Raw genomic sequence first — 26,849 nt, 5'->3', positions numbered from 1 at the left:
AGTGTTGGGTCTGAGAAGCCACTTCTGAAACAGAGTATTTGAACATTAATATTATATATATATTATCACAGTCATTTTAGATAATAAATTTACTAGAAAAAGTTGTGTTCATATATTTTTATATCCTGTTGGAATTTTTTTGGTTGTTTTAGATTGTAATTAAGCCAAGCTCCTTGAGCAGGATGAAGACTATCTTCACACAGGAAATCTTTACTGAACAGGTACTTTTCACTTTATTCTTAGCTCCTTCTTTAACTGTCTTGTAACATTCTTTGGGGGAAACTTGAATATCTCAGTTTAAGAGAATAATAAGGTTATTTTTCTATTCTTTTTTTAGTTTCCAATGATGATTTATTTAATCTTTGCAACATTTGTAAAAAATAATCCCATTTAAAATTTACTTTTAAAAGCTGTTTACTACATACAAAAGCATGTTTTAAATTTACATATTTTGGGGACTTTGAGCAGACAGGGTGTAGTATCGTTTGGATTTGCCAGGAGAAAACTAAGGGGCCTCTTGAAACCTTGGGCTGCAGGGCCAGCTCCCCCGGAGCGCAGCGTAAGCCGCAGCCTCCTGCCCTCGCGCGGTGCGTGCGTGTCCTGGCGCCCGCGCCTCCTCCCCGGGCTGCTCCCGCCGCGCTTTAGTCCTTCAGCGGAGGAGCCTGAAATCCAACCTCTGTTCACTCGTTCCCGCAAGTCAGGCCTGAGACTATAAAATACATGCCTGAGACAGCGAAACACTCGAAGGCGCTCATGGGCGCCTCGTCACTGCGGCTTTCAGGGCGGCTTCTCACTGCGCCGGGCCCCCGCCCCGCCCCGGCCCCGTCCCAGGAGACTCCGTGGGTACTTTCAAATCGCAGGAGGACAGCTGTGGGGAGGGCCTTTGAAAGGCAGCTGGAGGTCCGCGCATGATGCAGTGAGAATAACCATAAAAATTCCGTTTCTGTTGATGCGCTGCTCTGTAATTCACATGTTTTTCAAAAACTGTTTTCACCTCACAAAAACCTTTTGAGGTAGGGAAGTCATTGTCCCCTTTTGTACATATGAAACTAGACCCAGAGATAAAATGACTTATCCAAAGGCATTGAGCACAGATCATATGATTCCAAATTTTATATTTTTCAACTTACTATACTACCATCAACATATCTATGTTTAAAAACAGCATATCTATGTCTGAGGTTAAAAACATTGGAGAACTTTACAGACCCCTAAGCGTATACTACCTCGTCATTCAAACGTAATCAGATCATGTAATAATTGGTTTCTATCATTCATTTCTAAGGCCTACACTTGTATTAAGTATGACCAGTCTACCTGCTAATCCGTCCTCTTTCAGAAAAACTTTGTATTTAGTTCTATCATGTGTATTAATACTTTTTTTCCCTTTTAGGTTGTCACAGCGCATGCAGTTCGGGTCCCTGTAACCAGCAACCTGAGTGCCAACATTACTGGATTTTTGCCTATTCATTGTATTTACCAGCTTCTCAGGAGTCGTTCCTTTACCAAGCACAAAGTGTCGATTAAAGTATGACCTTACATTTATATTTCAAGCTACACCCTCAGTTAATGCTTTTTCCCCAGCCTTAGTTCAGTTTGTAGGCCTTTGCTGTGGGTTTTGTGTGTGAAATATTTCTATTTACTAGTCATTTATATAGTTATAGTAATTAGGAACTTAATTTTAGATTTTAAAAATAATATAACTATTAGTTATTTACAAAATGTATAGTGTTACTAATTCATTTATATTCTCAGTAATGAAAGCCTCAGTAAGAAATTGCCATTTCCTATCGTTTGGTTTTGCCACCAAGCTGAGAAAGATGCTAGTACATAACCAGCATTTGTGCATTTGTCACAAGGATACTCAATACCTAACTTGCACATATTTTGATGTTTTCAATTTGTCATAGTTGGCTATATCAAACAGTTCAAAGGCCCTCTAAAGAAAAGGCTGCATCCCAGGGGTGAAGAAATCTGTTTGAACCTTTTCTAGAGACTTATTTATAAAGAGCAATGAACAATATATGCAGTGATATATCACTTTAATTATCCTTGTTTTTATGATTTAGTGAAGTTGTTTTCTAGCTGGATGGTGTCTTCTACTTTATATATGTAGCAAGTGAAATAGGTAAGAGTCCAGATGCACACCCAGCATTTCTACATGCCCTCAATCTCTGCAGGCAGTTAAGGAATAGTCATCCATAAGTGCCGTCAGAGCCACTTTCTTACTCCATCTGAGGATTCGTTCCTCTTCCTCAGTTTCTCTCTGCTGTGGGGTCTACAACCACACATATGGTGCCCTACATGCAGATGTAGCAGGGACTACAGTTTCCCCCCACTACTTAAAAATAGATTAAAAACCCAAAGTTCAAACTCAAAACCCAAACCCATCATTTTAGATTTCTCTTCCACTGGACAATATTCTCAATTAGGATATAAAAGTAGTTCTCAGTTTTAAATGAAAGCCTGTGAAATCAGAGAATATATTTCTAACTGCTACAAGTTAATAGTGAGTTTCACTGATTCATAAATCATGTAAAATTGTATGTGCTTTTAAAATTTCACTTGCTTTTTCTTATTGCCATAATTGATTTAGTGCCTATAACCTTTTTCTAGGACTGGATTTATAGACAGCTGTGTGAAACCTCCACTCCACTCCATCCTCAGTTACTTCCTCTGATTGACGTGTACATAAATTCTGTACTTACTCCTGCATCTAAATCTAACCCAGAAGCCACAAATCAGCCAGTCACAGAACAGGAGATACTCGATATTTTCCAAGGAGTCATTGGGGTAAAATAGTGATTTTGTGTTTTTTTTTTACATTGATTAGCTTATTTTCTTTTAGTTTACTCTTTTGTCTTCTTTCTTTCCTTTTTTTTCTTCTGGTTATTAGAGGACTTCTAGGTGATTCTGAATTTAAAATGGGATTAAATTTCTTTAGATTACTTATAAAAATATAAAGAATGATATTAGTTCCAAGTAGTTTGTTGAAGAGGCATTTTTTGAGAAATTCTTTTAAAAGCTTCACTTTAAAGTCTTAGGAATACCCTGGGGATTGTGTGTTTATCAAAGGACCAGGTGACATTTAAACACCTTCTGACACAGGTTTGTTTAGCTTCCTCTGAGTCTAAGATATAACTAGATTTATTTATCAAGAAATTGAAAAAAATATTTTCTCTATTTTTTTAGAAGGAGGAATAGTTGCATGCTTTACAAATATATATTAATGTGTAATATATCTTTTTTAGGAGTTATCTTCTTTATGGTAATTTCCAATAATATTTGAGACTCCTGTAAGCCTTTTTCAAATGCAGCCTGATGGGATTTCTGTTGAGTAACAGCTGAAATCTTTTCTTTTTTTCCTATTTGAAAGACTGTTAAAGCATGTTGCCTTTCATCTCCCATGCCATCTAAAATTTAATTTAAACTTCAAGTTGTCTCTGAGTAATGCAAACACAGCAATGTTTTTCCCGTTGTATCTGAGCTTGGGAGCAGCAATACTGAATAGTCTATTTTGAATACTTTTGCTATCAGAAAAGCACCCATGAAATTTAACATTATTTTAAAGCATCTCTGTTACCTTCAGAGTGACAACCTCCGCCTCAATCAGCGTTTTAGCATCACAGCGCAGCTTTTGGTGCTTTACTACATACTGTCGTATGAGGAAGCTCTCCTAGCAAACACAAAGACTCTAGGTAAGCTGTGCATGGCGGAGTGTTTCCAGTGATACTTCATTTTCTTTGCTTATATTTTGTTACTTCCCAGGCTGTTATGTGAGAAAGTCAGGTCAAATGTTCTAACAAGCTTCAGCTTTGTTCTGTAGCCTTTGCAGTGTAGGCACCATGTACTCTGATCCATGAATACATGTATGTGTGGGCACCTAACTACCCCTTTCAGGCTCAGTCCTCCTTGTAGCAGGCTAATTTAATAGATAACAATTGCCTGTATTTTAACAATTTTAGTGATCTTAGTAACTAGATATAAAGTAGGAGCTAAACCTGAAAGAATTGTAACATTTTTTTGCTTGATTCTTCATCTTTTATGAGCTATACTCTCAGATTAAAGTGAATTAAAAGTAATTGGACATTGTGCTCCCATTTGGGTTGATGGTTAAGATTTGTGTTGTTTCTGACGCTTTATTTCTCTCATGCTTCTTGCCGTTGACTGACAGCTGCCATGCAGAGAAAACCAAAATCATACTCGTCCTCTTTAATGGACCAGATTCCTATCAAGTTCCTTATTCGACAGGCTCAAGGGCTGCAGCAGGAGTTGGGAGGTATTTATTTCCCTTGCTTTTTATTGCTAACACCCATTATTAAATTTTTTCTTTGGTTTATAATGTTATAAATTTAACAGGTGGTCAATGTTGAAAATTCAAAATATTCCAGAGTGAAACTCCTGATTACTTCCATCACTGATCTTACTTCCTGACCCCCCTTTTCCTCCCAGTCCCCCACTTGCCTCCCCTCTGGAAACCCTCAGTTTGTTTTTAACCTTCTCGAAGGAAGACAAATGCATCCTCTGTGGGAATCATCAGTACTGCTTCAGTTGGCCAACATACTTAGCTGTATGACTTTGGGAACCTTAGTAAATGTCTTTAGCCTGTTTCCTTACAGTAGAATGGAGACAGTATTGCTTACCTTGTAGGAATGATAGGGTGAAATGAGAAAATGTACATGAAGTGCCTGAGGCCTTTTTGGTATTCAGAAGTGGGCAGCTTTAATTTTACCCATCTATAGCAATGATGCCAACTAGGTAGAGAAGACATGTTCTTTGATAGAAGCCTATCAAAATTTCTGAGTGAGGCCTTTTTCAAACTGTACGTCATCTCCTTAAGTGGATATTCCGTTCTCTCTTTTTCTTTCCTTTCCCCTCAACTCTTGAACTACTGCTATGTCAAACAACTTTTCCTGGTGGGAGACTTTTCTGTTAGGATAGGGTGGAAGAAAGCTTGAGAACTTTTGACAAAAGAAGTAGTTTCCAATGTCCTGTGTATCAGATCACTTGGTGATCTTTAAGCAGGTTCCCTAGCTGAACTACTGAACAGAAGCTCTCAAACTTACTATGTGTGCACAAGAAGTGCACATTCCTTTGGCTTGCTGAAAATGAAAGGGAGAAGGGAGAGAGGAGAGAGATGATTTTGGTGTTTAAGAATGAAGAATCCAATTGACTTTTCATAAATTTTCAAGGGTTGCATTCTGCTTTACTCCGTCTCCTTGCAACTAACTATCCACATTTATGCATTGTGGATGACTGGATCTGCGAAGAGGAAATCACGGGGACTGATGCCCTGTTAAGGCGAATGCTCCTGACCAACAATGCCAAAAACCACTCTCCTGAACAACTCCAAGAAGGTATAGTAAATTGATAATCCTTTTACCCCTTTAGTAGTACCTGGGGTTAACAATATTTTGGTGAATATATTTTAAGTAATTCTCTTTGACTATGAGTGTGTTTTTTCTTTCAGTTTTTAAAAAAGTTTATTTTAGAGAGAGGAAGGGAGGGGTAGAGAGAGAGAAGAGAAACATCGATTTGTTGTTCCACTTACTTATGCATTCATTGGTTTATGCTTGTATGTGCCCTGCCTGGCGATGGAACCCGAAACCTTGGTGTGTTGGGACGACAGCTCTAACCAATTGAGTCACCTGGCCAGGGCGAGTCTGAGTTGTAACCCTTTCTTTCTGACATGCCTCTATCTGTTTCCTTGTAGGTCCTAAGTTATATCACTAAACAGGTCATGTGGTTTCAGGAAGGCCCTAAACTAGTTAGGAATAAGTGCCATGGAAGAGAGCAGTATACTGGTTTTGAATGGGTGCTGTTCCTGTTCAGCATTGAATCAAACAGAAATATGATGCGAGCCACACTTACAATTTTAGACTTTCTATAGCCACATTAAAAAAGTTAAAAACAGGCAAAATTAATTTTAGTAATTATTTTATTTAGTGCAATATATCTAATATCATTTCATCATGTAATCAATATAAAAAACCATTAATAAGCGATTTAACTGTTTTCCATCCTAAGCCTTTGCCGTCTGGTTTGCATTTTATACTTAGAGCGCATCATATTTTGAAGCAACTACATTTCAGGTGCTCAACAGCCAGATGTGGTTAGTGACTATTCTACTGAAGAGCATAGTTCAAGACATTTTATTTTATTTTTTTTACTACCAGCAATCTGCTGGGTGCCTACAACTTATAAAGGGGCCCACCCAGAAGAAGGTATCGAGAAGTCGGAATCCTTCAAGTGAATGCTATGACCAAAAGCAATACTAGGGTATATTTTCATGTTTCAGTCAATTTTTAAAATCAGTCTGAATCACCAAGGAAATGACATTTGTCTTTGAGACACTAATGTGAATTTAAAAATCAGATATTTTTTGTTTTTTATGAAATAATTACACTTACCATGAATTTTCCTTAAGGCCTCTATTTTAAAGATAGCCAGTATTATGGCTAGGATTGAAAGTTTTACTTTTTTCTTGATTTGCTTGGCCTATAGTCTGTAGAGCAGCGATTTTCAACTGGTGTGCCACAAGAATTTTTAAAACGTGGAATACCTGACTGTTTAGTCAGAGGCATTGACCTCTTTTCCCTTAGAGTGTCAAAAAAAATGACAACAGCCAACATAACAATAGCTGTGGGGTGTGAAGGAATCAAAGTTATATCTATTTTTTTTGTCATATTGGCAAAAAATATATTTTTTGGTGTCCCACAGAATTTTAGTAGTTATGTGTGGCATGAGCTGAAAAAGGTTGAAAATCACTGTGATACAGTAATATTACTTCCCATTTGGTAAGCTGTTTAGAATTTAGATTGACTGCTAAGTTTTCCTTTCAGCATTTTTAGCTGTCCCAGTAAGTTACACACAAGTGATGCAGATTCTAGAACACTTGACTCTGCTCTCTGCCAGTGAACTCATACCATATGCGGAAGTATTAACCTCCAATATGAACCAGCTGTTGAATGCAGGGGTTCCGCGGCGAATTCTTCAAACAGTCAATAAACTATGGATGGTTCTTAACACTGTGATGCCTAGAAGGTAATTTGTGTATTGTTCCAGGAAATAGATAAGTGTATAGCAGTGATTATATACAATAACCTAAACTTAGATGTTATAAAATTGTTGAATGTTTGACAATAAAATCCTTTCTGAAGACTGTTAATTAAAGAGTTGTTATAACTTAAGGAAACGAATAAACTTTATCTTCAGAAACAGAAACGAGAAAGTTCTTTAAAAGTGAGCCCTCACATATACTCACTTGTGGCTGATTGTGACTTAGATCAGCATTGTGATTATCACTGCAGTGGCTCCAAATTTTGCTGAATATTAATATTACCTAGAGAACTTAACTCCTGATCCACAAGTTGTAACCCATGCCAATGAAATCAGAATGTCTGTGGGTGGAGTCAAGCATTGTTTTTTTTTTTTTTAATGATTCCCTAGGTGATTTCAGTGTACAGTAAAATTAAGAGAACACTGAATTTATTATTTTGTCTTTGTCAAATGGGTCTCTACTGGTACATAGACTGTATCAGAGAGAAAGAAAGAGAGAGAGGGAGCAGAGAAACCTTGATTTGTTGTTCCACTTACTTATGCCTTCATTGGTTGATTCTTGTATGTGCCCTGACCTGGGTTTGAACCCACAACTTTGGTGTATTGGGACAGTGCTCTAACCAACAGCTACCCGGCCTCAAATTTTTATTTTAAATGCCATGATTATTCTATGACAGTGGTGAAGATTCTTGAAACTACTCTGTGTTTAATGTTTTATCTTCATTTGTTCTAGAGACATAACAATAGGTTAAATTTCTATAGTTTTTAAATTTTTCAAAGTTCATTCATACCAGTTTTCTATTTTTCCCCCCTGAATATATCTTTTTTAAGAAAAAAAGGACTGGATGGCTACAGGTTTCAATTATAATATAGCTATTTTGAACATGTGATTGTTTTCTCATCAGGCTGTGGGTAATGACAGTTAATGCACTTCAGCCTTCAATAAAGTTTGTTCGACAACAAAAGTATACTCAGAATGACCTGATGATAGATCCTCTCATTGTTCTAAGATGTGATCAGAGGGTACACAGGTATGTGTCATTTGAATTTCATTTTTATTAGAGAGTTATACTTTGGAGAGGCAAAGAAACTGAAGAAATTCAGTTTAAACTTTATCTAAGGTTCTTGCAGATAACTGGTATTATGGCCTGTGAGGTTTTTTTTCAAGTTATCTATGTTCATGAACTGTATATTCAGTTTAATATTTAATATGTGATTAATAAACCTGGCCTTAAAGAAATGTCATTCTTGGTGCTGGCAAACTTCAATAATGGCTGTTCTTTCTCTCAGAACAAGGTCAGTAAAGAATAATACCATTTCTGCTAGCTTTGTTGAAAAGGCTTTTTAAAAAGTTGGTTTATTGTGAACTATTACATGCATTAAAACTGTGATGTTTTTGGCATCCTTAGTTGTAATGTTTGTTAGCTTCAATGATTCCACATCTGCCTATAATTCCTTGCCAGTTGCTGAACTTAATTGCTTTGAAGTGTTGTCACCTCAAGGGGCAGAATTAATTAATTCACATCATTAATATTTGAATTTCTAGTTGCTATGCTAAATAATATCAAGTAAATAAATAAGTTAAGGGGCCTGTCTTCACAGTGATTATCGAAGGGGAAATAAGACAAATAAATGAAAAGTTAAATAATATGGTCATAGGTAGATGAATGGTATAGTAAATGAATGCTGTTAAAAGTTCAGGAAGATGTGGAGGAAGTGGGACCTGATTAGTATGTTAAAGGATACAAATAGGATTTAGGAGAACAGATACTATAATGATGGTAGTAAGGGGGCCAAGGAAGGTATTGTGGGCAAAAGAATACAAGCAAGAATGGAAAAGACTTACGTGGAGAGGTAAGGTTTTGAGAAGACCAGATTTTAGAACTGGAATGTTCGATTGGGGTTATACTATGGGGGACCTTGAGTATTGGGCTAAAAAGATCATTTAGGTGGTAACTTAAGAAGGGAAGCTTTGTGCTGGGGGGTTTAGAGGGGAAAGAAACTGGAGTAAAGGAGGCTAACTAGGATATACCCTGAATAGACTCATCTGTCCTCATACCTGGGGATGATATTCTCGAAGTGACAAAAACCTGCAGAATCGGCCAGATACGATTTGGCAAGATCAGGGTCTCAGGAAATAGGAATCAGAAGAATAAATACTATTAGTGATGTTAAGTTTCTAATAAAAGGAGAACAATAATGAATAACATTTCCAGAAAAGAGCCACTTCTAAAACGATTTTAACAGGGTTAAAAATCCACTTAAGTAGGTAACCTTTCACCTGAATTGCCTCCAGTTGTTCAGGGAGTTGTTAAATTATGCCATCATATGTACCTAATGTTTTTGTAGCCGGAATTTTTACTTCTGAACCTTTTCTCATGTTAATAGATACTTATATTAATTGGCTACATGGTATTTCACATAGACATGCTATGTTTAGCTCAGTCCCTATTGTTGGATATTTTATTTCTATATTATTGGTAGTGCTGTGGTTACTGTTCTATGTACTATTTCCTTAGAATAGACTTTTAAAAATGGAATTATTGGGGCAGAAGTAACATGTTCATTTTCAAGACTTTTGATTCCTATTTTTATTGTCATCCAGAAATGTGGAACTATTTTACATTCCCCTAACTGTGTTTGATATTGTACACTTTCCTACACTATTATATATATTTCCCAATTTGATAGGTGAAAAATGGATTCCCATTTCAATTTACATTTTAGATTGAATATTTTAGTATATTTATTGGCTATTGGCATTTCTCCTTTATATTTTAGCTTCCCTTTCTCTTAGATTGCTTATCTTTTTGATTTAACGAGCTCTTCATAAAGGATATTAGCTCTTTGTATATATATTGCTGTTTTTCCTTTATTGTTCTATTGCCTTGCCTCTTAATTTTGTTCATTTTTAAAATTTAATTTTTTTACCAAGTGAACATTCACGAGTATTTTTTAAAAAATTAAACAATATGAAAAGATATACACATACACAAATATGTGATGTGTAGGATTGCTTTGTACTAACCCCGTGCTGGTGGTGGGAAAGTGGACGGAGGTGTAGATGAAAGCACGCTGGCCATGTGGCGGTAACTGTTGAAGCTGGGTGATGAGTTCCTGGAGGTTCTTTCTCGTGTATTTTTCTTCTTTCTGTATTTAGATGCCCTCCACTGATGGATATTACTCTACACATGTTGAATGGATATCTTCTTGCATCCAAAGCCTACCTTAGTGCTCATCTGAAGGAAACAGCAGAGCAGGATCGGCCTTCCCAGAATAATACTTTAGGTTTAGTTGGACAAACCGATGGCCCAGAAGTCACTAGAGAAGAACTGAAAAATGCATTACTGGCTGCTCAGGTAATAAAGTAAAATTTAGTCAAAAAGGGCAAGGGCTTCACTGTTAATCAGTTAAGTAGAAGGCGTATTATGCTTTCTATGTACAAAGGTGACAGATTGTGCATTCTTTTTATTACAGAATGTACTATAATAGTGTTACCTTTACTTCTAAATATGTATTACTAAAATCAGGAATGATCTTCATGATACTAATTTAATACCCATTTAAATAAGATTTACGTTTTAACAAAATATAAGACTTTTGCTCCTTAAAATGAAATTGTGGAGACAAACCGAACAAAAAGTATATATATAGGGTGGGACAAATGTAGGTTTATAATTGTGAGTATGTGAAATGAGTTTATTCTTGTATTATTATTTATTAATTATTTTATTATTTTCCATACGAACAACTGTAAACCTACTTTTGTCCACCCCTGCATATCATAAAATGTCAAACAATGTTAAATACTATGACAGTGTAAGAGGGTGTATAGTTTTCTTTAGATTCTTAAAAGGGTTCATAGCCCTAAAAAAGGGTTCATAACCCATTGCCCTGTAGATTGTTCACTTTTTCCCTAGAGGTACCTTAGTTATTTTTATCACTTCTGTTCATGTGAAAATAAAATCATATTTGTTTTCAAACAAACTTCTCAGAAACTTCAATTCAGTTTTCTTTGCTTGTAGGATAGTGCAGCTGTCCAGATTCTCTTGGAGATTTGCTTACCTACCGAAGAGGAGAAAGCGAAGGGTGTCAATCCAGACAGCTTGCTAAGGAATGTTCAAAGTGTCATTACTACCAGCATTCCAAATAAGGGACTGGAGGAAGGAGAAGACAGTTTGCTTTGTAACCTTCGAGAAGTTCAGTGCCTTATCTGTTGTCTGTTGCACCAAATGTACATTGCGGACCCCAACATTGCCAAGCTTGTTCACTTTCAGGTCAGTTTTCAAAGAATGGTGCTTTATGGTTGAACTTTTGTTTTGTGTGTGTGTGTATGGGGGGGAGTTGAATACTAAATGAATAGGAAGCATTTAGAAACTGGAGATAACACAACTAATCATGCTCCTTTGCAATATGGAGAAAACCCAGATTTTTTTAGGTTTTATTTCAGCCTGTTAAAGTGTTTAGGTAATTCATCTCTATTCTAGTGCATCAGAAAGGTGAAATGCCAGGATAGATATAGGGCACTGTAGCCTTCTGAGCAACTTTTACATAAGGGAAGTGAAACCTTCCTTTATATTTTTATTTGTATTTGACCTACACTTATTTTATTTATATCTTTTCTCTCCTTTCTTGTTGAGATAGGGTTATCCATGTGAACTTTTGCCTCTGACGGTCGCAGGTATTCCATCTATGCACATCTGTCTGGATTTCATACCTGAGCTTATTGCACAGCCAGAACTTGAAAAACAGGTAATGAACATTTAGCTCGTTAGGTAAATTTTGATTTCTCTCCAGTCTTGCTAATTATGTAAAACATTTTATAATTTTTACTACTTAAAAATATTCTTCAGAAACATGTAATATTTGGATTTTGTATTGCAGATATTTGCTATCCAGTTGCTTTCTCATTTGTGTATCCAGTATGCATTACCAAAGTCACTCAGTGTGGCTCGCTTAGCTGTCAATGTCATGGGGACTTTGCTGACAGGTGTGTAGCCAACCAACATCAGTGACAAAACTTCTAACATAAAGAAGTACATATTTTTTCTGAATTTAGTGATACTGTTTTCTGTGTCACTAATAGTTTAATTTATGCTATCTTCTGAAATTTTTTTTATTACAAATGTGATTTATAGTGTAGAGATGAATAGGTAGGCAAATTGTATCATTCATTTTGTGAATAACTATGTACAGATTTATAATAATAAGCTTCCCACATTTCATAAATGGAAATAAAATTTTTTCTGAATGTAATTATGTCAACAGAAAACAAGTTATAATTATTAAAAATGCTTAGAGTTCCAGAGAAATATAATCATATGTATAAATAAGAAAAATATATCAGTTGTTTTCTTAAGTTCTAAAATATAACCTAACATTTTAATCACCTTCCAGTTTGTAGAGTAAAATGGTATGAAAATAAACTACTTTAAAATATATGAACTACAATTTAATGTTTTAAAGTAATGGCTTAGTTAATTTTATATTCTTTCTCAGGGCTCCCATAATAACCTGTTCATTTTCCTTTCCATTGTATTCACCTCATGTTATAATCGTTTGTAGTGGTTAAGATCCTAAAGCCCGAGTTCAATCCCAGCTCCACCACTAACTGGCTGTGTGGCCTTGAACAAATTTATTAAACTCTCCATGTTTTTAAAAAATTAATTTTAGGGGAGGAGGGAGAGAGCGAGAGAAAGAAAGATCAATTTGTTCTACTTATTTATGCATTCATTGATTGATTACTGTATGTGCTCTGACCAGGGATTGAACCCTCAACCTTGGTATATCAGGATGACACTCTAGCCAACTGAGCTACCCAGCCATGGCTAACCTCTCTATGTTTTATTTAAGAGTTTTCTTCTATAAAAATATTTCATTATAGTACTTTCCTTATTCATAATATTGTGTGAATTAAATGAAATAATGCATGTCATACACTTATCACAGTGCTTGGGCATAAGAATTTATGTTGGATGATGGCTGACTACTGGATTGTGAGCTCCCTAAAGGCAAAGGCAGGGGCTGGCTATGTCTTAGAAAGCTGAGTATCCTCAGCACAGAGCATGGTACTTAGTATATTGTATAGACCACGTATGTTGAATTTATACCTGTAGAGACAAAAATTGTTCCCTTCTTTCCAACAGTTTTAACACAGGCCAAGCGATATGCTTTTTTCATGCCAACTCTGCCAAGTTTGGTCTCTTTTTGTCGAGCATTTCCTCCACTGTATGAGGATATTATGTCTTTGCTGATCCAAATAGGGCAAGTCTGTGCCTCTGATGTTGCCACTCAGACTAGAGACATTGATCCAATTATTACACGTAAGTAGTAACTTATTTTCAGACTTTTTTTAATATCTCAAACAAACAAAAAACCACAAAATCCTTTCTAGATTTCTTGCCTTAATTATTTTTTCCTCTTATGTTTTTAGGTCTTCAACAAATAAAGGAGAAACCAAGTGGATGGTCTGGAATCTGTAAAGATCCATCTTATAAAAATGGATCCAGGGACACTGGAAGCATGGATCCTGATGTACAGCTCTGTCATTGTATTGAAAGCACAATAATTGAAATAATAAACATGAGTGTTAGTGGAATTTAAAAAAAAGCTTTAAAAAAAGGTGTTTGCTGCATATACCCAATATGAATCTGTATCTTATAACAACTCTAAACTGAATGGGAACAGTAACCTCTTGGAATCACTAAAATGATTCCATTCAATATGAGACAATTTAGAACTCTGGAGAATTATGCTTGCTTGTATTTGATTGGCAGTTCTTTGGATCTACTTTGCTGGTATGTTTATGTTGTAGCAGCTGAGCTTTTTTTCTGTTGGGGTCACATTTAAGAAACTCACTACTGGAAAGGAATTTGTCCTTGTATTTAGCTTTTGAAGTGAAGAAAAACTGCCAAGCCTTTAATTTCTTATAAAAATGAGTATGTGGGTAGCCTTATTGTTTAACTGTGAGCTAGTAACAGAGTGTGACGATGCAATGATGAGAGGGAGAAAAAGGGAGATTTCAGGAAAAATTAGGAATTTAAATACCCAAATGGAAATCTCTAAAACTTGCAATGCAAGTAATAGTAATACAAGAGAGAATTACAGTTCTCAAGAAACAGTATTGAGAAGGCTTTAAAAAAGACAAATAGCTTTTTGTAAATGATTTCCATGGAATTATAGATGAGGATTTTAAGATTTTTACATATTTGCTTCAATTTTTACTAATATGTAAAGCCATATGTTTAAGGAGATACTTGAATAATTTGGGATTTTAAGATACTGGTTTAAAAGTGTGTACAGAAACATCTTTGTGCAGAGAAGAACCTGAAAGGAGGGTCTCATTTAGTTTTTTTAAAATTTATTTTTATAATGCTTTAGTAACTTATCTAATGGTCAGAAATACATTGGTATCTATTTAAATTTTAGAGTAATAAAACCCACTGCATTAAAGAGCTCTTGGTTTGTCATCAGGATTATAATTCACATCATAATTTTAGAAGATCTTTGAGTAAGAGAATATATACAGTGTTTGGACCTCAGGAAAAAATAAGGAAAAAAAACAACCATCCACCCTGAAAATACCATGCTGTTGAAGGATTTTGCAGTCCTCTGTTAGTAACTTCCGTTGATTATTAGATAGATGCATTCAGGTAATCCATAATCCTCATTTTATTTTCTTAAGTATACAATATAGAAGGTACTTTGCTTTCTGAGATATACCTGAATGACAGACACCCACCCCTCTGTTGCCCCCGCTTGCAACAGAACTCTTCACTTGTGAAAGAAATCAGGCAGGCTATTTAGAAAGTGTGGTTTTTAAGAAATTAAACTTCAGCCTTTTTACTAGCAAATAGTCACATCTCATTTTCCTCCTTTTAAAATGGGATTGCTACTGGCCCTACCTCATAAGGGTATTAGGTGAGAACTAATTTGTATCTGTTTCAAATCATGAAGTGCACAGTATTATAGATAGTAGATGCTTAATGCTCAATTAAGTAATTTTTGTGAAAAAGAATAGCATTTAAAAAAATATCATAAGAATTTTCATATTTTTAAACAAGGCAGTTTTGTAGTCTTTTAAGATTAAATACACCCGCTCCAGTTTTGTTTTTAAACTGAGGCTTGGGAATATTTTGTGTGGGTAGGTAGGAATTCAGAAAAGATTGAAATAAGTTTTCTAACCTAAAGGTAGTGCACATTCCTGGGTAAATTTTCAAAGACTGGTCAAAACCTGCTGTGTTAAATAATAACATATACTGTTTTTCATCATATTTGTTGATGATGTAAATAAAATGTGTAAATATATTAGTAAATGCTAATATTCATGTATTTTAAGTTAAGGTTATAAAATTTGTCACAATGTGATTTTTTTTATTCAAGTGAAAACAGATGTGTGCAGCTATTTTGAATATTGGTTTATAAACATTCATATTCTTTATCAAATGAACTTGTATTTTTTTGTTTCATTTCACTGCTGTTAACCTGAAAGGAACAGTTCAGGGAACTGGAATCCAGGGCTGTCTGACTCCACACCTAGGTGGATCCGTTTCTGTGTTGTGCCACATGCATCAAATGGCAACACAAGGTTAGAGCCTGTTGAGAGCCTTAGAAATTTAGGAGAAAAAAATCAGAGTAGTTACCCTGGAACAGTTACTTAAAAGACTGGATATTTAAAAATGTTGTATAAGCATAATAACAATTTGAAGGTATTTTTAGGGATTTCTTTTTATAAATTATCCTTTATTCCACTGTCTTGACAGTAAATTACCTTCATCTTTGCTTATATTTTCACATAATTTTAATACCCAGTGTGCAGTCTGCTTTTTTTCGTTTAGTTTGAGATGGAATTTGTTTGCAGGCTGTTTAGTTTTTATAATTCTTTTATTGGTTTCATAATGATTGAATTGATATTTCATAACCATCTGTTACTAGGCTGAGAAGTTTATGATTTGCTTTTTCAATATTACAGTAGACACTTATCAACTGAGGTATTGTTAACTTTTCTTACTTCTTTAGGATACGTTTCTCAGCCTGAAATTACTAGATTAAAGAGTAGAATTTATTTTTATGACAGTAAGTTTTGTCATTTGGGGAAGATGTAGTAAAACTAAAGGTGATATTCTCCTGCTGCTCCCTCCTGCAGCAAACCTCGCCCCAAAATAGTTTCTTGAATTTGAGAAACTGCACCTGGTTTTCTCTTTTTAGTACACTTCTATTTGAGCCAAGTTTAGGATTTACAGAATAAAAAAAATATTTGGCGAGATCATGATTAACCGCCTACCTTTGAGTAAACTGAAGTGTACTTCTTGGCAAAGAAGAATGAACTGATTTTTAGGAGGGATAAGCCTTAATGGAGGTAGAAGTAAGTGATCTGGTGCTGGAGAGACCTCGAGAGCGTTTCTCTGGTTGAACTTGATAGCAGGGAAATCCTTGATTAATGAGATATCGTAGCCCGTTGTCACGAACCTTTTCACTTCGTTTGGTTCGCCAGTCCAGCAATTCCCGCCTCATTCTCGATACCCTGGGAACTCCAATAAAAGTTCGGAAATTTGAATCCAGCGGCATTGAAAAACGCTGAGAGAGGAACCGGGCAAGGCTTAAAGGTGTTTCCTCTCCGTTTATCTACAGACCTTAAGAATAAGACTTCGCATTTCCAAAGACACACACACGTGTTAAATCACGGGTTTCAAAAAGTCCAACGGAGAATTCTCTGCCTAAATCTCTGGAAATTGCGCGGAGTCATTCATTTTCCCCTTGTTCGTCTTCCGGTGCTGCCAATTACCTTGGGGGGCGGGGTCTCGTCTTATTGCGAGGCTCCCATTGGGTGCAGAATTCCTTTGCTCTGGTCCCGCGCCGGGATTGGTTGCCCGATTTCTGGCGTTGGCGTGTAATTGGTTGCCTGAGCTCGCCCTGCGATTGGGTGCTGGGAGCCGAGGGGGTGGGAGGCGGGAATTCGTCAGGGAGAGTTGGTGAGGGGACTGAAGAGAACCCGAGGAGAGAGAAAATAAAGCGGCCTCAGCCCACGACCAGGCCAGGGGCGTAGCAGCCCAGCCAAGAAGAGAGAGGCTGGTGACCTTTTTTTCGGTGGCAGGGCTCGGCTTGATTTGCTCTCCGATATCGGTTTCCTTTTCTCCCGTGAATCGGCGCCCAGTCAGCGTTGCTTCGGTTTTCCTCAGACCAGGCAAGTCTGTCCCCGGTGGGGGGGCGCGAAGCCTGACCGAGGGTGCTTTCTGCTGTCGCCCAGCCTCCGGCCGGCTCAGGGGTGTTGACGGGACCACCTTCGGGCCTCTCGGCTGGCTCGGGGCGGGGGAAGTGGGCGGAAGAAAACCTGGGGGGAAGGCGCCTGACCTCACCTTCTTCGCGCGAAGGCCTGGGCCCCGCGTGAACTCTCGGCGGCAGGGGGCGACAGCGGCAGGCCGATTTTTTTCCTTCTTCTTTGATTCAGTATTTGGGGGAAGCTACCCCATTTTGAGAGGCTTGTTGCCACAGTTGGGGTGGGGGGTGGGTTGATTTCTAGGTAATACCTGAGTAACCTGGCCAGCGTTGAGCTGTTCAGAATCGGGTTAGATCCCACCAGATCTCATTCTCAGAGCTGCAGAGATAGAATCACGAGCTATTCGAACTGGAAAATAGGTTAGAATGGTGGTTCTTAACTTCTCTTGGAACACATTAGCTATGGTTAAGGTTATTATTGACTTCATCATCTGTGGAATTGCTGTTTCAACCATCCCCCCATCCCCAGATGGAATTTACCTCCCCACACCCCCACTATTGCAAATAATCCCTCAGTTGAGAACAGTGTATATCATTCCCCTCCATGTTTTCAAGTATTTCCTTAGGATACGTTTCTGGGAATGAGAAATCCATGGGCTTTCTCTTCAGGAAAATGCAGTTGTGCACAGAAACTTTCGCGTGCACCGTCTAGAGATCCCAGCCTGGGCGTGACGTCTCTGGATCCTAGGTTAGGAAAGGGTGGTTTAGAGGATGCGGAGAGGAGCCGATCCCTTCCTGTGTCAGATACTGGCGTTTAGGCTCATTCTGTAGTTACCTTATTCTTAACTCCGTTCTTGGTTAATTTGCATAAAACCCTCTCAGGTAGGTAGTATTTTCCCCACTTCACAGATGAGGAAGCGGGCTCTGAGAGGTGAAGGGATTCACAGGGTGGAATTCACACTGAGACTTGCCTTCCTCCAAAGCCCACTTCTTTGCATTGTACCATCCTGACCTTTAAGTAAGAATTATTGAGCACCTACTATATGCCAAAGAGTTTTGCCCCTTACAACAATTTTATTTATTTATTTTTTCTTACAACAATTTAAAATGAAGGATTGTTACAGATAAGGATCTTAGTCTAGAGAAGCGGAGAGACATGATCAAGGCAACATATTTGAGTTGTCACAACCTGATCCAGAACCCCTTTCCTAACTCCTGGTCCACAACTTTGGCAGAACAGGGATACACATCCAGATTTGTCAGATTCCAAGGCATGCTCTCAACTGCTGTGATTTATAAGACTAGGAAATTCTTTTACTTCCATTTGTTTTGTTTATATATTTATTCCAATTTTTATTTCCAGATTTCTACCCTAGTGTTGGGTATCTGGTGTTCTTTGAATGGCATTATTTCAATATTGATTTTCGTTTGTGTTGCAGTTAGGAATCTGAAGTAAACAAGGAAGTATGATGTCTTTGGCATGGTCTGAATATACAATTGGTGGGGTGAAGATTAACTTTCCTTGTAAAGCTTATCCATCACAGCTTGCTATGATGAATTCTGTAAGTATTTTCAACAGTTATTGCAAGTCTTTACTAAGATACATATGCCTGTAATTCACAACATACATTGGGTCTGTGACTACATTTATTTTCTCAGATAATAAATGGATTGAAAATATTTTCTGGGTTCATTGAAGAACACCTAACCTTTGGAAAAATAGTACTGATCACTGCTAAAGTGTATATTTTCATGGTTAGTTAGGAAGCAAAGGAGAACACTCTGAACAATGTTCTCAGCTTATTTGGAACTTCTACTCTACAGAATTACTACTTCCTACAAAGTATACTGTCTTCCACATAGAATACTCTATTTCCCACCATAATTTTTTTGAGATATTTCAGTCATAGAAAATTAATACGCAAACTTGAGTAAACCAACTTTCCAGCTTTGTTATATCTTAATATTTTGCCATATTTACTTTATACCTTGTTTACAAGTAATAGGATTACTAGTATCCTGAATTTGTTCTTTTTCTTTCCTAACGGTATTTTAATACGTTTATTACATACATATGTATCCATAAACAATACAGAGTATTACTTTATATATTTTTGACCTTTGCACAGTGATATGATAGTACACCTATCTTTCTGTAGAACTTGATTCTTTTTTGCTTAACATTATTATTATTATTGTTATTTGTTGATTTTAGAGAGAGGGAGCGAGGGAGAGAAAGATAGATTTGGTTGCCTCCTGCACTTGCCCTGGCCAGGGATCGAACCTGTAACCTGGGTATGTGACCTGACCGGGAATCAAACCTGCCACCTTTTGGTGTATAGGAAGATGCTCCAGCCAGCTGAGCCACACTGGCCAGGGCTGCTTAACGTTATTTTTAAGATGTTGCCCTGTTGATTATTAATCCATTTTAATTGCTGTATTGTATTCTAGTATACGAATATCAGAAATTTTTTTGTCCATTTTCTTTCTGATAGACTTTTGGGTTGTTTACATTCTTTTGCAATTATAAACAGTGCTGCTGTGAACTTTTTATACATGTTTCCTTCTGATGGAGACCCTAATAAAGTAAATCGTTTATTGATTTTTTTTTAATTGTTTTTGTGTCCATAGATTGTCAGAGGATTAAACAGTAAGCAACATTGTTTGTTGGAAAGCCCTACAGGAAGTGGGAAAAGCTTAGCCTTACTTTGTTCTGCTTTAGCATGGCAACAGTCTCTTAGTGGTAAGTAGCTGATTGCTATCTTCAGGTTGCTTATTGGGACCTGAAAAAGTATAATAAAATACTTTTCATTCAGAATGATTCATTTATATTCTAGCTAATTGAAGTACTCTCTTTTAAGATGTTTCTTTATAATATTATATATCTCCCAAAAGAATTTCAATATGACAAAATATGTTCAGTTAATCCTAAAACAATTTTGAACTTAATGTAGTTTTTTATTTGATGATTCAGAGTATGTAGGAGAATCTTGGCATGCTTAGAGTTATTATTACCAAAATAACTATGATAATTTTTATATAAAAGATGAAAGAGATAACATATTGGAATAATTGTGTGTTTTTAAAAAAATTTTTTTTTTTTAGTAAATCTTTTAATATATTTGCTTATCTGTCCCTTTCTCATAACATTAAAACATGGAATATATAAAAAAAGAAAACATTCTAGTTGATCTTCCTTCTTGTTTGGATGCCATATAAGCATTTGTTGTAATATTGTTTTTTATGAATCCATATTATTTTCCATTACTTTTACTTTACCTGCTAAAAAATGCCTAGAAATATTTACTTTTATGCAAGACTATCTAATATACATAATGAATCTGAAATACAATATTAGATACACTTTAATTACATAATTAGATTGCTTTGACCTAAAGTGTTGGCAGAATTTAAAGTTAACCATGGGTGTGTATGTATGTAGATGTGTATATGTGTGTGTGCGTATATGTTTGTATGTATATATAAATGTATGAATATATAATGTTTTTTAAAAGGAAATGTTTGTGCTACTGATAAGACTGTATTAAATATTAAAAATAAAAAGTAAATATTTTATAAGCTTGTGGTTGTCTATTTTGATTCTTATTGATGTTAATATTTGGGGAAAATGAGATTATCTGTTAATAACTTAAAATTTTAATGAGAGATTCTGCATAATAGAATTTGTAGTATATCTGTAATATAGATGGGAAAATAATGTCAGTACTCTTTAGAGAGAATAAATTATTTAGCTTTTAAAAATATCTATGAATTGTATATTTAAACACATAAGCACACAATGTAGATGTTACAATTATGTATTTTAGTAAAGTATTAAAAATTACCTGTTTTACTTAATTTGAATATTGACTTTAAAGTATATTTTGATACGTGTATCAGAATTGATACGTCATGAAACATGTTTCTGTTTGAAATAAAAGTATAATGTGGGAATGACTTTAACCCTATGTGTTTACATTATTATTTGACATATTGAACTTTCAAATTCTTGATTTAGGGAAATAGCAGTAATTAAGAATATAAGTTAGTTTTTTATTTTAATCTTCCCTGCTTGATATTTTAATAAATCTCAATTTAAATTAATACTTGAGTCATTGTGCCTTTATTACATTATAAATTTTTTACTATTATTAGATTTTAATAAATTACATAAATATTGTAACTTCTCTACATATTTCTGGCATAAGTGTTTCCCTCCTGTCCCAGTTTGATGCTGCAGATAGGGTGACTAGCTTGTTCAAATTTGCCAGGTACTTTTTCAGTTTTAGCACAGAAAATCTTGCATCCTGGGATACCTCCTAAGCCTGGGCAAATGGGGTGGTTGCTCACCCTAGCTGCAGAGAAAGATAGATATTTTTAAAAATTAGAAATATTATAAATAGAGTTTTTATTTTTTTTATTTTTTAGGAAAACCAGTGGATGAAAGCTTAAGTAAAAAAGCTGAAGTATCATTATGTTGTTGTACATGCCATTCAAAGAATTTTACAAATGATGACATGAACCAAGGAACTTCACGTCATTTCAGTAGTCCAAGTACACCACCACCTTCTGAAAGAAATGGCACTTCACTTTGTCAAGGTAGTTTATATTTTGCCTGGGTCTGTTGGTATCTGTAATAGAAGCCTTATTTATTGCTGTTATGAGACCTTATTTAGATAAATTTGGTTAGCATAATTGATTATGCACTTCCACATATTTTCTCTGGAATTATTTTTAGATAATTCATAGAGTGGTCAGAAATCTTTGGACTATTTTATTCTTGGTTTGACTCTTAATTTTCTCAGACATTTTACTAGCTTAAATTATTTTTTGAAGAAGGCAAGGCAGAATAAATGATATTCAGGAATTGTTGTTATTTGTAGGCAGTATTGTTAATTACATGTCAGAATTTTATAAAACATTAATTTGTATTGTAAGACAAAATCTAATTAGCCTCATTTATTCTTGATAAGTTTGCCTGAACTTCTGAGGTTAGCATTCTACTGAAAAATACAATAATACTCTAATGGGGTTTCCTTTATAGGTTGCTGTCTTCTTTTTCCTGTCTGCCTTGATTATACTTTTGTTGTTGTTAGTTTTTGACAATTTTAATATAATGTGTCTCAGAGAAAGCCTTTTTGGATTGAGGTAATTAGGTGTTCTGTTAGCTTCTTGGATTTGAGGACCCAGTTCTTTCCATAGGTTTGGGAAGTTCTCATCGATTATTTGTTTGAATAGGCTCTCTGAGGAGGTGGGCATCCCCTTTCTGAGGTGGTCATCTCTGTCCTGGGGAACCACTCCCATGGATTGGATGTGGTGGACTATGGGTCTCTTGGACTGTGTGTTCCCTGCATTGCCTTCCAGTAGCCAGAAGCCACTGGTAGAGCTGCTCTATCTTAGTTGACCCAGCATTTTCCAAAGTGGTTGAACCAAATTTGTGCACCCCACCCTGTCCTATATGCAGTAGTGTATGGAAGTTACATTGTTCAGCATTCTTATTAGCACTTGATATCTCCAGTCTTTAAAAAGTTTACCCATTCTGGTGCATGTGTCATGTTCTCATGAGTTTTAATTGGTATTTCTCCGGTGACTAATGAGGTTGAGCATCTTTTTTGTGTTTATTGGTTATTTAAATATTCCTTTTAGTGAACTGCCTATTCAAGTTTTTTGCCCATTTTTCTGTTGGATTGTTTCTTACTGATTTCTAGGTGTTTTAAAAATATATATATTCTGGATATATATCATTTCTTTATAACTTTATATTTTAAAGACTTAACCTTTTTAGTAAGCCTCCTGCAAACTTCCCTGCTACAAAGAACATGAAGATAAACCTTTTTGTATATGCAGATAATATGATTTATATTTTAATGTATTGGGGGTTAATCTTATTTGGCATATGGCTGTTCAGTTTTTCTAAAACTAAATTATTGTTTATGGTGGATGTTCCTTACCCTTTAATGGGTCCATACACACTTCCCCTTGGTTTATTTGGGGCAGGTTTCTCAACAGTGGCACTATTAACATTTTGAATGGGATGATTCTTTGTCATGGAACTGTCCTGTGCATTGTGAGATGTTTAGCAGCATCTCCCAGGCCTCAACCCACTAGATGCCAGTAGTATTCCCCCTTCCCCTGCCCTTTGTGACAACCAAAAATGTCTCCAGAGATTGCTCAGTGTCCCTGGTATAGGGGTAGGGGGTGTTAAAATTGTCCCAATTGAGAACCACTGTGCTAGATTTGTTTTGTGGGTATTTTACTAGTTTGCCAGGGAATTGTGGAGCTCAAAATTAAATGTGTTTCTAAAATATATATGAAAACGCAGAGGACTAAGAATAATAGGCAAGAACACTTTTGAGAAGCTGGTCAAGGTGAGATGACTTAATCTATGAGGTATCCTGATTTATTACATATAAAGCTATAATAATTAAAACAGTTTGGTACTGGCACAGTGGTAGACCAGTGGAAAACAATAGAGAACCCAAATTTGGTTTCACATGTAGCCAGAAACTTGATTTTTTTATAGAAGTGCTCCTACAAAGCAGAGGGCAAAGGAGGGACTTTTACACAAGTGGTACTGGGATTCAGATATCGTATGGAAAAAATTGAAATTGGAGCCCTACCTTACGCTGTATACCACATCCATTCCAGGTAGATTAAAGACCTGGGTATGAAAGGGAAAGCTAAGATTCTAGAATATAGTGGTTTTCAACCTATGTTCCCACAAGTCTTAGGAAAAAACATGGCCCTTGGAGGGGAAGGAATAGTGGTGGATCAGAGAAGTTCTAGGTCTTTCATCCTGTTTTGGAAATTATGAGCAATTTTTTCTTTAAAAATGTAGTCCTCAGAAAAGGCTTGAAAACTAATGCTGTGTGGCATAGATTCACTTCTGTGTTTATACAGAAAAACTTGTTTTTTAAAACAAGTATTAGACCTGCCTATAAGGCTTTCTCCTCTAACAGTCTGTAAATCCCTCTCCCTCTCCCTCTCCCTCTCCCTCTCCCTCTCCCTCTCCCTCTCCCTCTCCCTCTCCCTCTCCCTCTCCCTCTCCCCCTCCCCCTCCCCCTCCCCCTCCCCCTCCCCCCCTCCCCCTCCCCCTCCCCCTCCCCCTCCCCCTCCCCCTCCCCCTCCCTGAAATCAATACATATTTAAAAAACAACAAAAAAACCCTAGTGTTCACATTTATAAAATGGGGATAATGTTATTTGGTGATTAAAAGGTCATTGATGACCTTGAGAATGGGTTTTCAGGATTGTGGGATTAAAAAGTAGATTATAAGAGCTTGATTTTACTATATTTTTAATCCTAACGCACTTTAAGAAGCGTAGTAGAAAAGTGACATTGAGACACTGTAAAGAAAGATTTTTATAGATATGAAAATACATTTTCTTGAGAGAGTCTTACAGTTATATTTTTAAAATCACATTATTGGGAGTGGTCTACAAAAGTATAAACCTGTTAAATCAAAACTACACTTGCCTGTTGAAAGCATATTTCTCATAATGTTTGCTATATTTTTGTTAAAGTAAACTAAATAGTAAAGAAGTGCTTTTAAACATGTTTAGCAGTTCATGTTTTTAAATGTTATTTTCAGAAATAAGTCTACATCTTGATTCCAAGTTTTTCTTAGAAAAATTACCTAAGTGTAAGTTATTTATGCTGATTTTTTACTTCTATAAGACTCTCCTGAAAAAACTACGCTGGCTGCAAAGTTATCTGCTAAGAAACAGGCATCTGTAAACAGAGATGAAAATGATGATTTTCAAGTAGAGAAGAAAAGAATTCGATCCTTAGAAACTACACAGCAGGTAAACAAGAGTTGATTGGCAGTGAAATAATCCCATTAGTTATAGCTGAACAAGGCCGTCAGGTATCAATCTAGTTTTCAGTGACACTTGTGGAAATCAGTTGGGTCATAGATGTAAATTAAATGGTAAATTATTGCAACTTAATTTTATGTAGCTACTCATTACAAAGGAGTTTATTATAAAAGATTATTTACAGTAACATGTCATTAAAGTGAAACTGCGTGGTGCTTTCTTATATACAAGGAATTTGATAGTAAAATATTTACTTAAGGCATATATTAATAATATAGCTACTCTGTACTTTCTAACTCCTCTGTTGTTTTAATCTAATAATGGCATATTTTTTTTGCCAAAATACCTTTGATTTGAATATTTATGTCATGGATATTTTTGGTATTGATAGTTTTAGAATATCTACAAGTTTTACTCTTATTTATTGAGTTAATATCAGTATGATAAAATGTTTATTTCTAAAAACGATTGAAAGACCTAAATTACTGGATATTTTAAATGACACTTTTCATAGACGAATGCCATGTTTTCTCATAGAGTTCATGGCAGTGAGATGGGGAGGCTGGGACTTTAACAGACTTAGTTACAAATAAAAAGATGATAATTAGCATGTCATTTTTGTGGAATTGTATATTTTTAATTGAATATATTAAAAAAGTGTTTGCATTCTTGTGTAGTTTATCTTTTTACTTATAATCTTTAACTTTCATAATTAAACCACTTTTAGAAATAGAATGAACTAGTTTATCTCTGGAAAAACACCAATTATAAATGAAGCATGAATATTTAGAAATTTTTTCCTCCCAAAAATGTGTACATAGAGATGGGTGTTGTGAGGTAGGCCTCAACATGTAACATTCATTCCCTGACTTCATTGGGTCTCATTTCTTTTTTGGTAGGAATGGGATCATCAATAGAAATGCCACCCTCCCCTTAAAATTTAAATAAATAGGGTTTTGGCAAGTAGGAAAAAACATAGACAGTTTGGAAAGAAAACTTAGTGGTATTTATGAAAGAAATTTAGTCAAATACAATTTGGATTATCAACTATCTAGTAATAGTAATAATAGTAATTTATTCTGTCATATAGGAAATAATGAATATTTACATTTAAAATTTTAATCTGTGTCTTAATTTAGTATGAGGTTTCTATTTTATTTGCTTTTGCTTTCCAATTAGATATGTAATTTGGACTTTGCTATAATACTATACTTGGTGTTCATATGGTGGAACTATTTTATGGGAAGATCATTTTTTAATACTATAGTTTTGACATATCACTAATTAAAGCTATTTTGGTTAGGATTTAAAGGTATTACTGTATTCTATTTTATTTAAGTCTTGTAATAAGTTGCCTGTTTGTTTTTAAAAATTATTTGATTATTGCCAGTTAGAAATAGTCATTCTTTTAAATGCTGAAAACACATTATAGTTATTTTGACCTTTGGGAACAACTAGCCTGCTCAAACTTTTTTCTTCCTTTTTATTGAATTTATTGGGGTGACACTGGTTAACAAAACTATACAGGGTGAGGCAAAAGTAGCTTTACAGCTGTGAGTACACAAAACACAGTTTATTCTTATATTATTATTTATTAGTTATTGTATTATTTTCCATATGAACAACTGTAAACCTACTTTTGCCCCACCCTGTATAGGTTTCAGATGCACAATTCCACAACACATCATCTGTACATTGCATTATGTGTTCACCACCCCAAGTCAAATCTCCTTCCCTCACCATTTATCCCCTACCTAC

General features: G+C 35.6%; 2 protein-coding genes across 5 annotated transcripts in view; both read left to right on the top strand.

The window, feature by feature from the left end:
• The window catches only part of INTS2 (integrator complex subunit 2), a 29,631-nt gene extending 14,123 nt beyond the window's left edge, over nucleotides 1-15,508 (top strand). For both annotated transcript variants that reach the window (XM_087826260.1, XM_087826261.1), the window contains 14 exons: nucleotides 153-221; nucleotides 1,394-1,528; nucleotides 2,617-2,793; nucleotides 3,590-3,698; nucleotides 4,175-4,279; nucleotides 5,193-5,357; nucleotides 6,843-7,044; nucleotides 7,965-8,090; nucleotides 10,220-10,418; nucleotides 11,085-11,336; nucleotides 11,704-11,811; nucleotides 11,944-12,049; nucleotides 13,206-13,382; nucleotides 13,493-15,508. In XM_087826260.1, coding sequence (XP_087682386.1) covers nucleotides 153-221; nucleotides 1,394-1,528; nucleotides 2,617-2,793; nucleotides 3,590-3,698; nucleotides 4,175-4,279; nucleotides 5,193-5,357; nucleotides 6,843-7,044; nucleotides 7,965-8,090; nucleotides 10,220-10,418; nucleotides 11,085-11,336; nucleotides 11,704-11,811; nucleotides 11,944-12,049; nucleotides 13,206-13,382; nucleotides 13,493-13,662 — 2,100 coding nt within the window. In that variant the 3' untranslated portion in view covers nucleotides 13,663-15,508. The remainder of the gene's footprint in view (nucleotides 1-152; nucleotides 222-1,393; nucleotides 1,529-2,616; nucleotides 2,794-3,589; nucleotides 3,699-4,174; nucleotides 4,280-5,192; nucleotides 5,358-6,842; nucleotides 7,045-7,964; nucleotides 8,091-10,219; nucleotides 10,419-11,084; nucleotides 11,337-11,703; nucleotides 11,812-11,943; nucleotides 12,050-13,205; nucleotides 13,383-13,492) is intronic.
• Nucleotides 15,509-17,061: 1,553 nt separating this feature from the next.
• BRIP1 (BRCA1 interacting DNA helicase 1) overlaps nucleotides 17,062-26,849 on the top strand; it is a 77,545-nt gene continuing 67,757 nt past the window's right edge. The window contains exons 1-5 of one of the 3 annotated variants that reach the window (XM_016203655.2): nucleotides 17,062-17,242; nucleotides 18,718-18,836; nucleotides 19,906-20,017; nucleotides 21,703-21,873; nucleotides 24,952-25,079. In XM_016203655.2, the coding sequence (XP_016059141.2) occupies nucleotides 18,741-18,836; nucleotides 19,906-20,017; nucleotides 21,703-21,873; nucleotides 24,952-25,079 (507 nt within the window). In that variant the 5' untranslated portion in view covers nucleotides 17,062-17,242; nucleotides 18,718-18,740. Of the gene's footprint in view, nucleotides 17,243-18,713; nucleotides 18,837-19,905; nucleotides 20,018-21,702; nucleotides 21,874-24,951; nucleotides 25,080-26,849 lie in introns of all 3 variants that reach the window. The other 2 variants (XM_016203647.2, XM_016203661.2) reach the window with 2 other exon arrangements.

This window comes from Miniopterus natalensis, chromosome 17 (assembly GCF_054644295.1).
Source record: "Miniopterus natalensis isolate mMinNat1 chromosome 17, mMinNat1.hap1, whole genome shotgun sequence".
Taxonomy (NCBI): domain Eukaryota; kingdom Metazoa; phylum Chordata; class Mammalia; order Chiroptera; family Miniopteridae; genus Miniopterus; species Miniopterus natalensis.
This window is presented reverse-complemented; position numbering and strand designations above follow the sequence as displayed.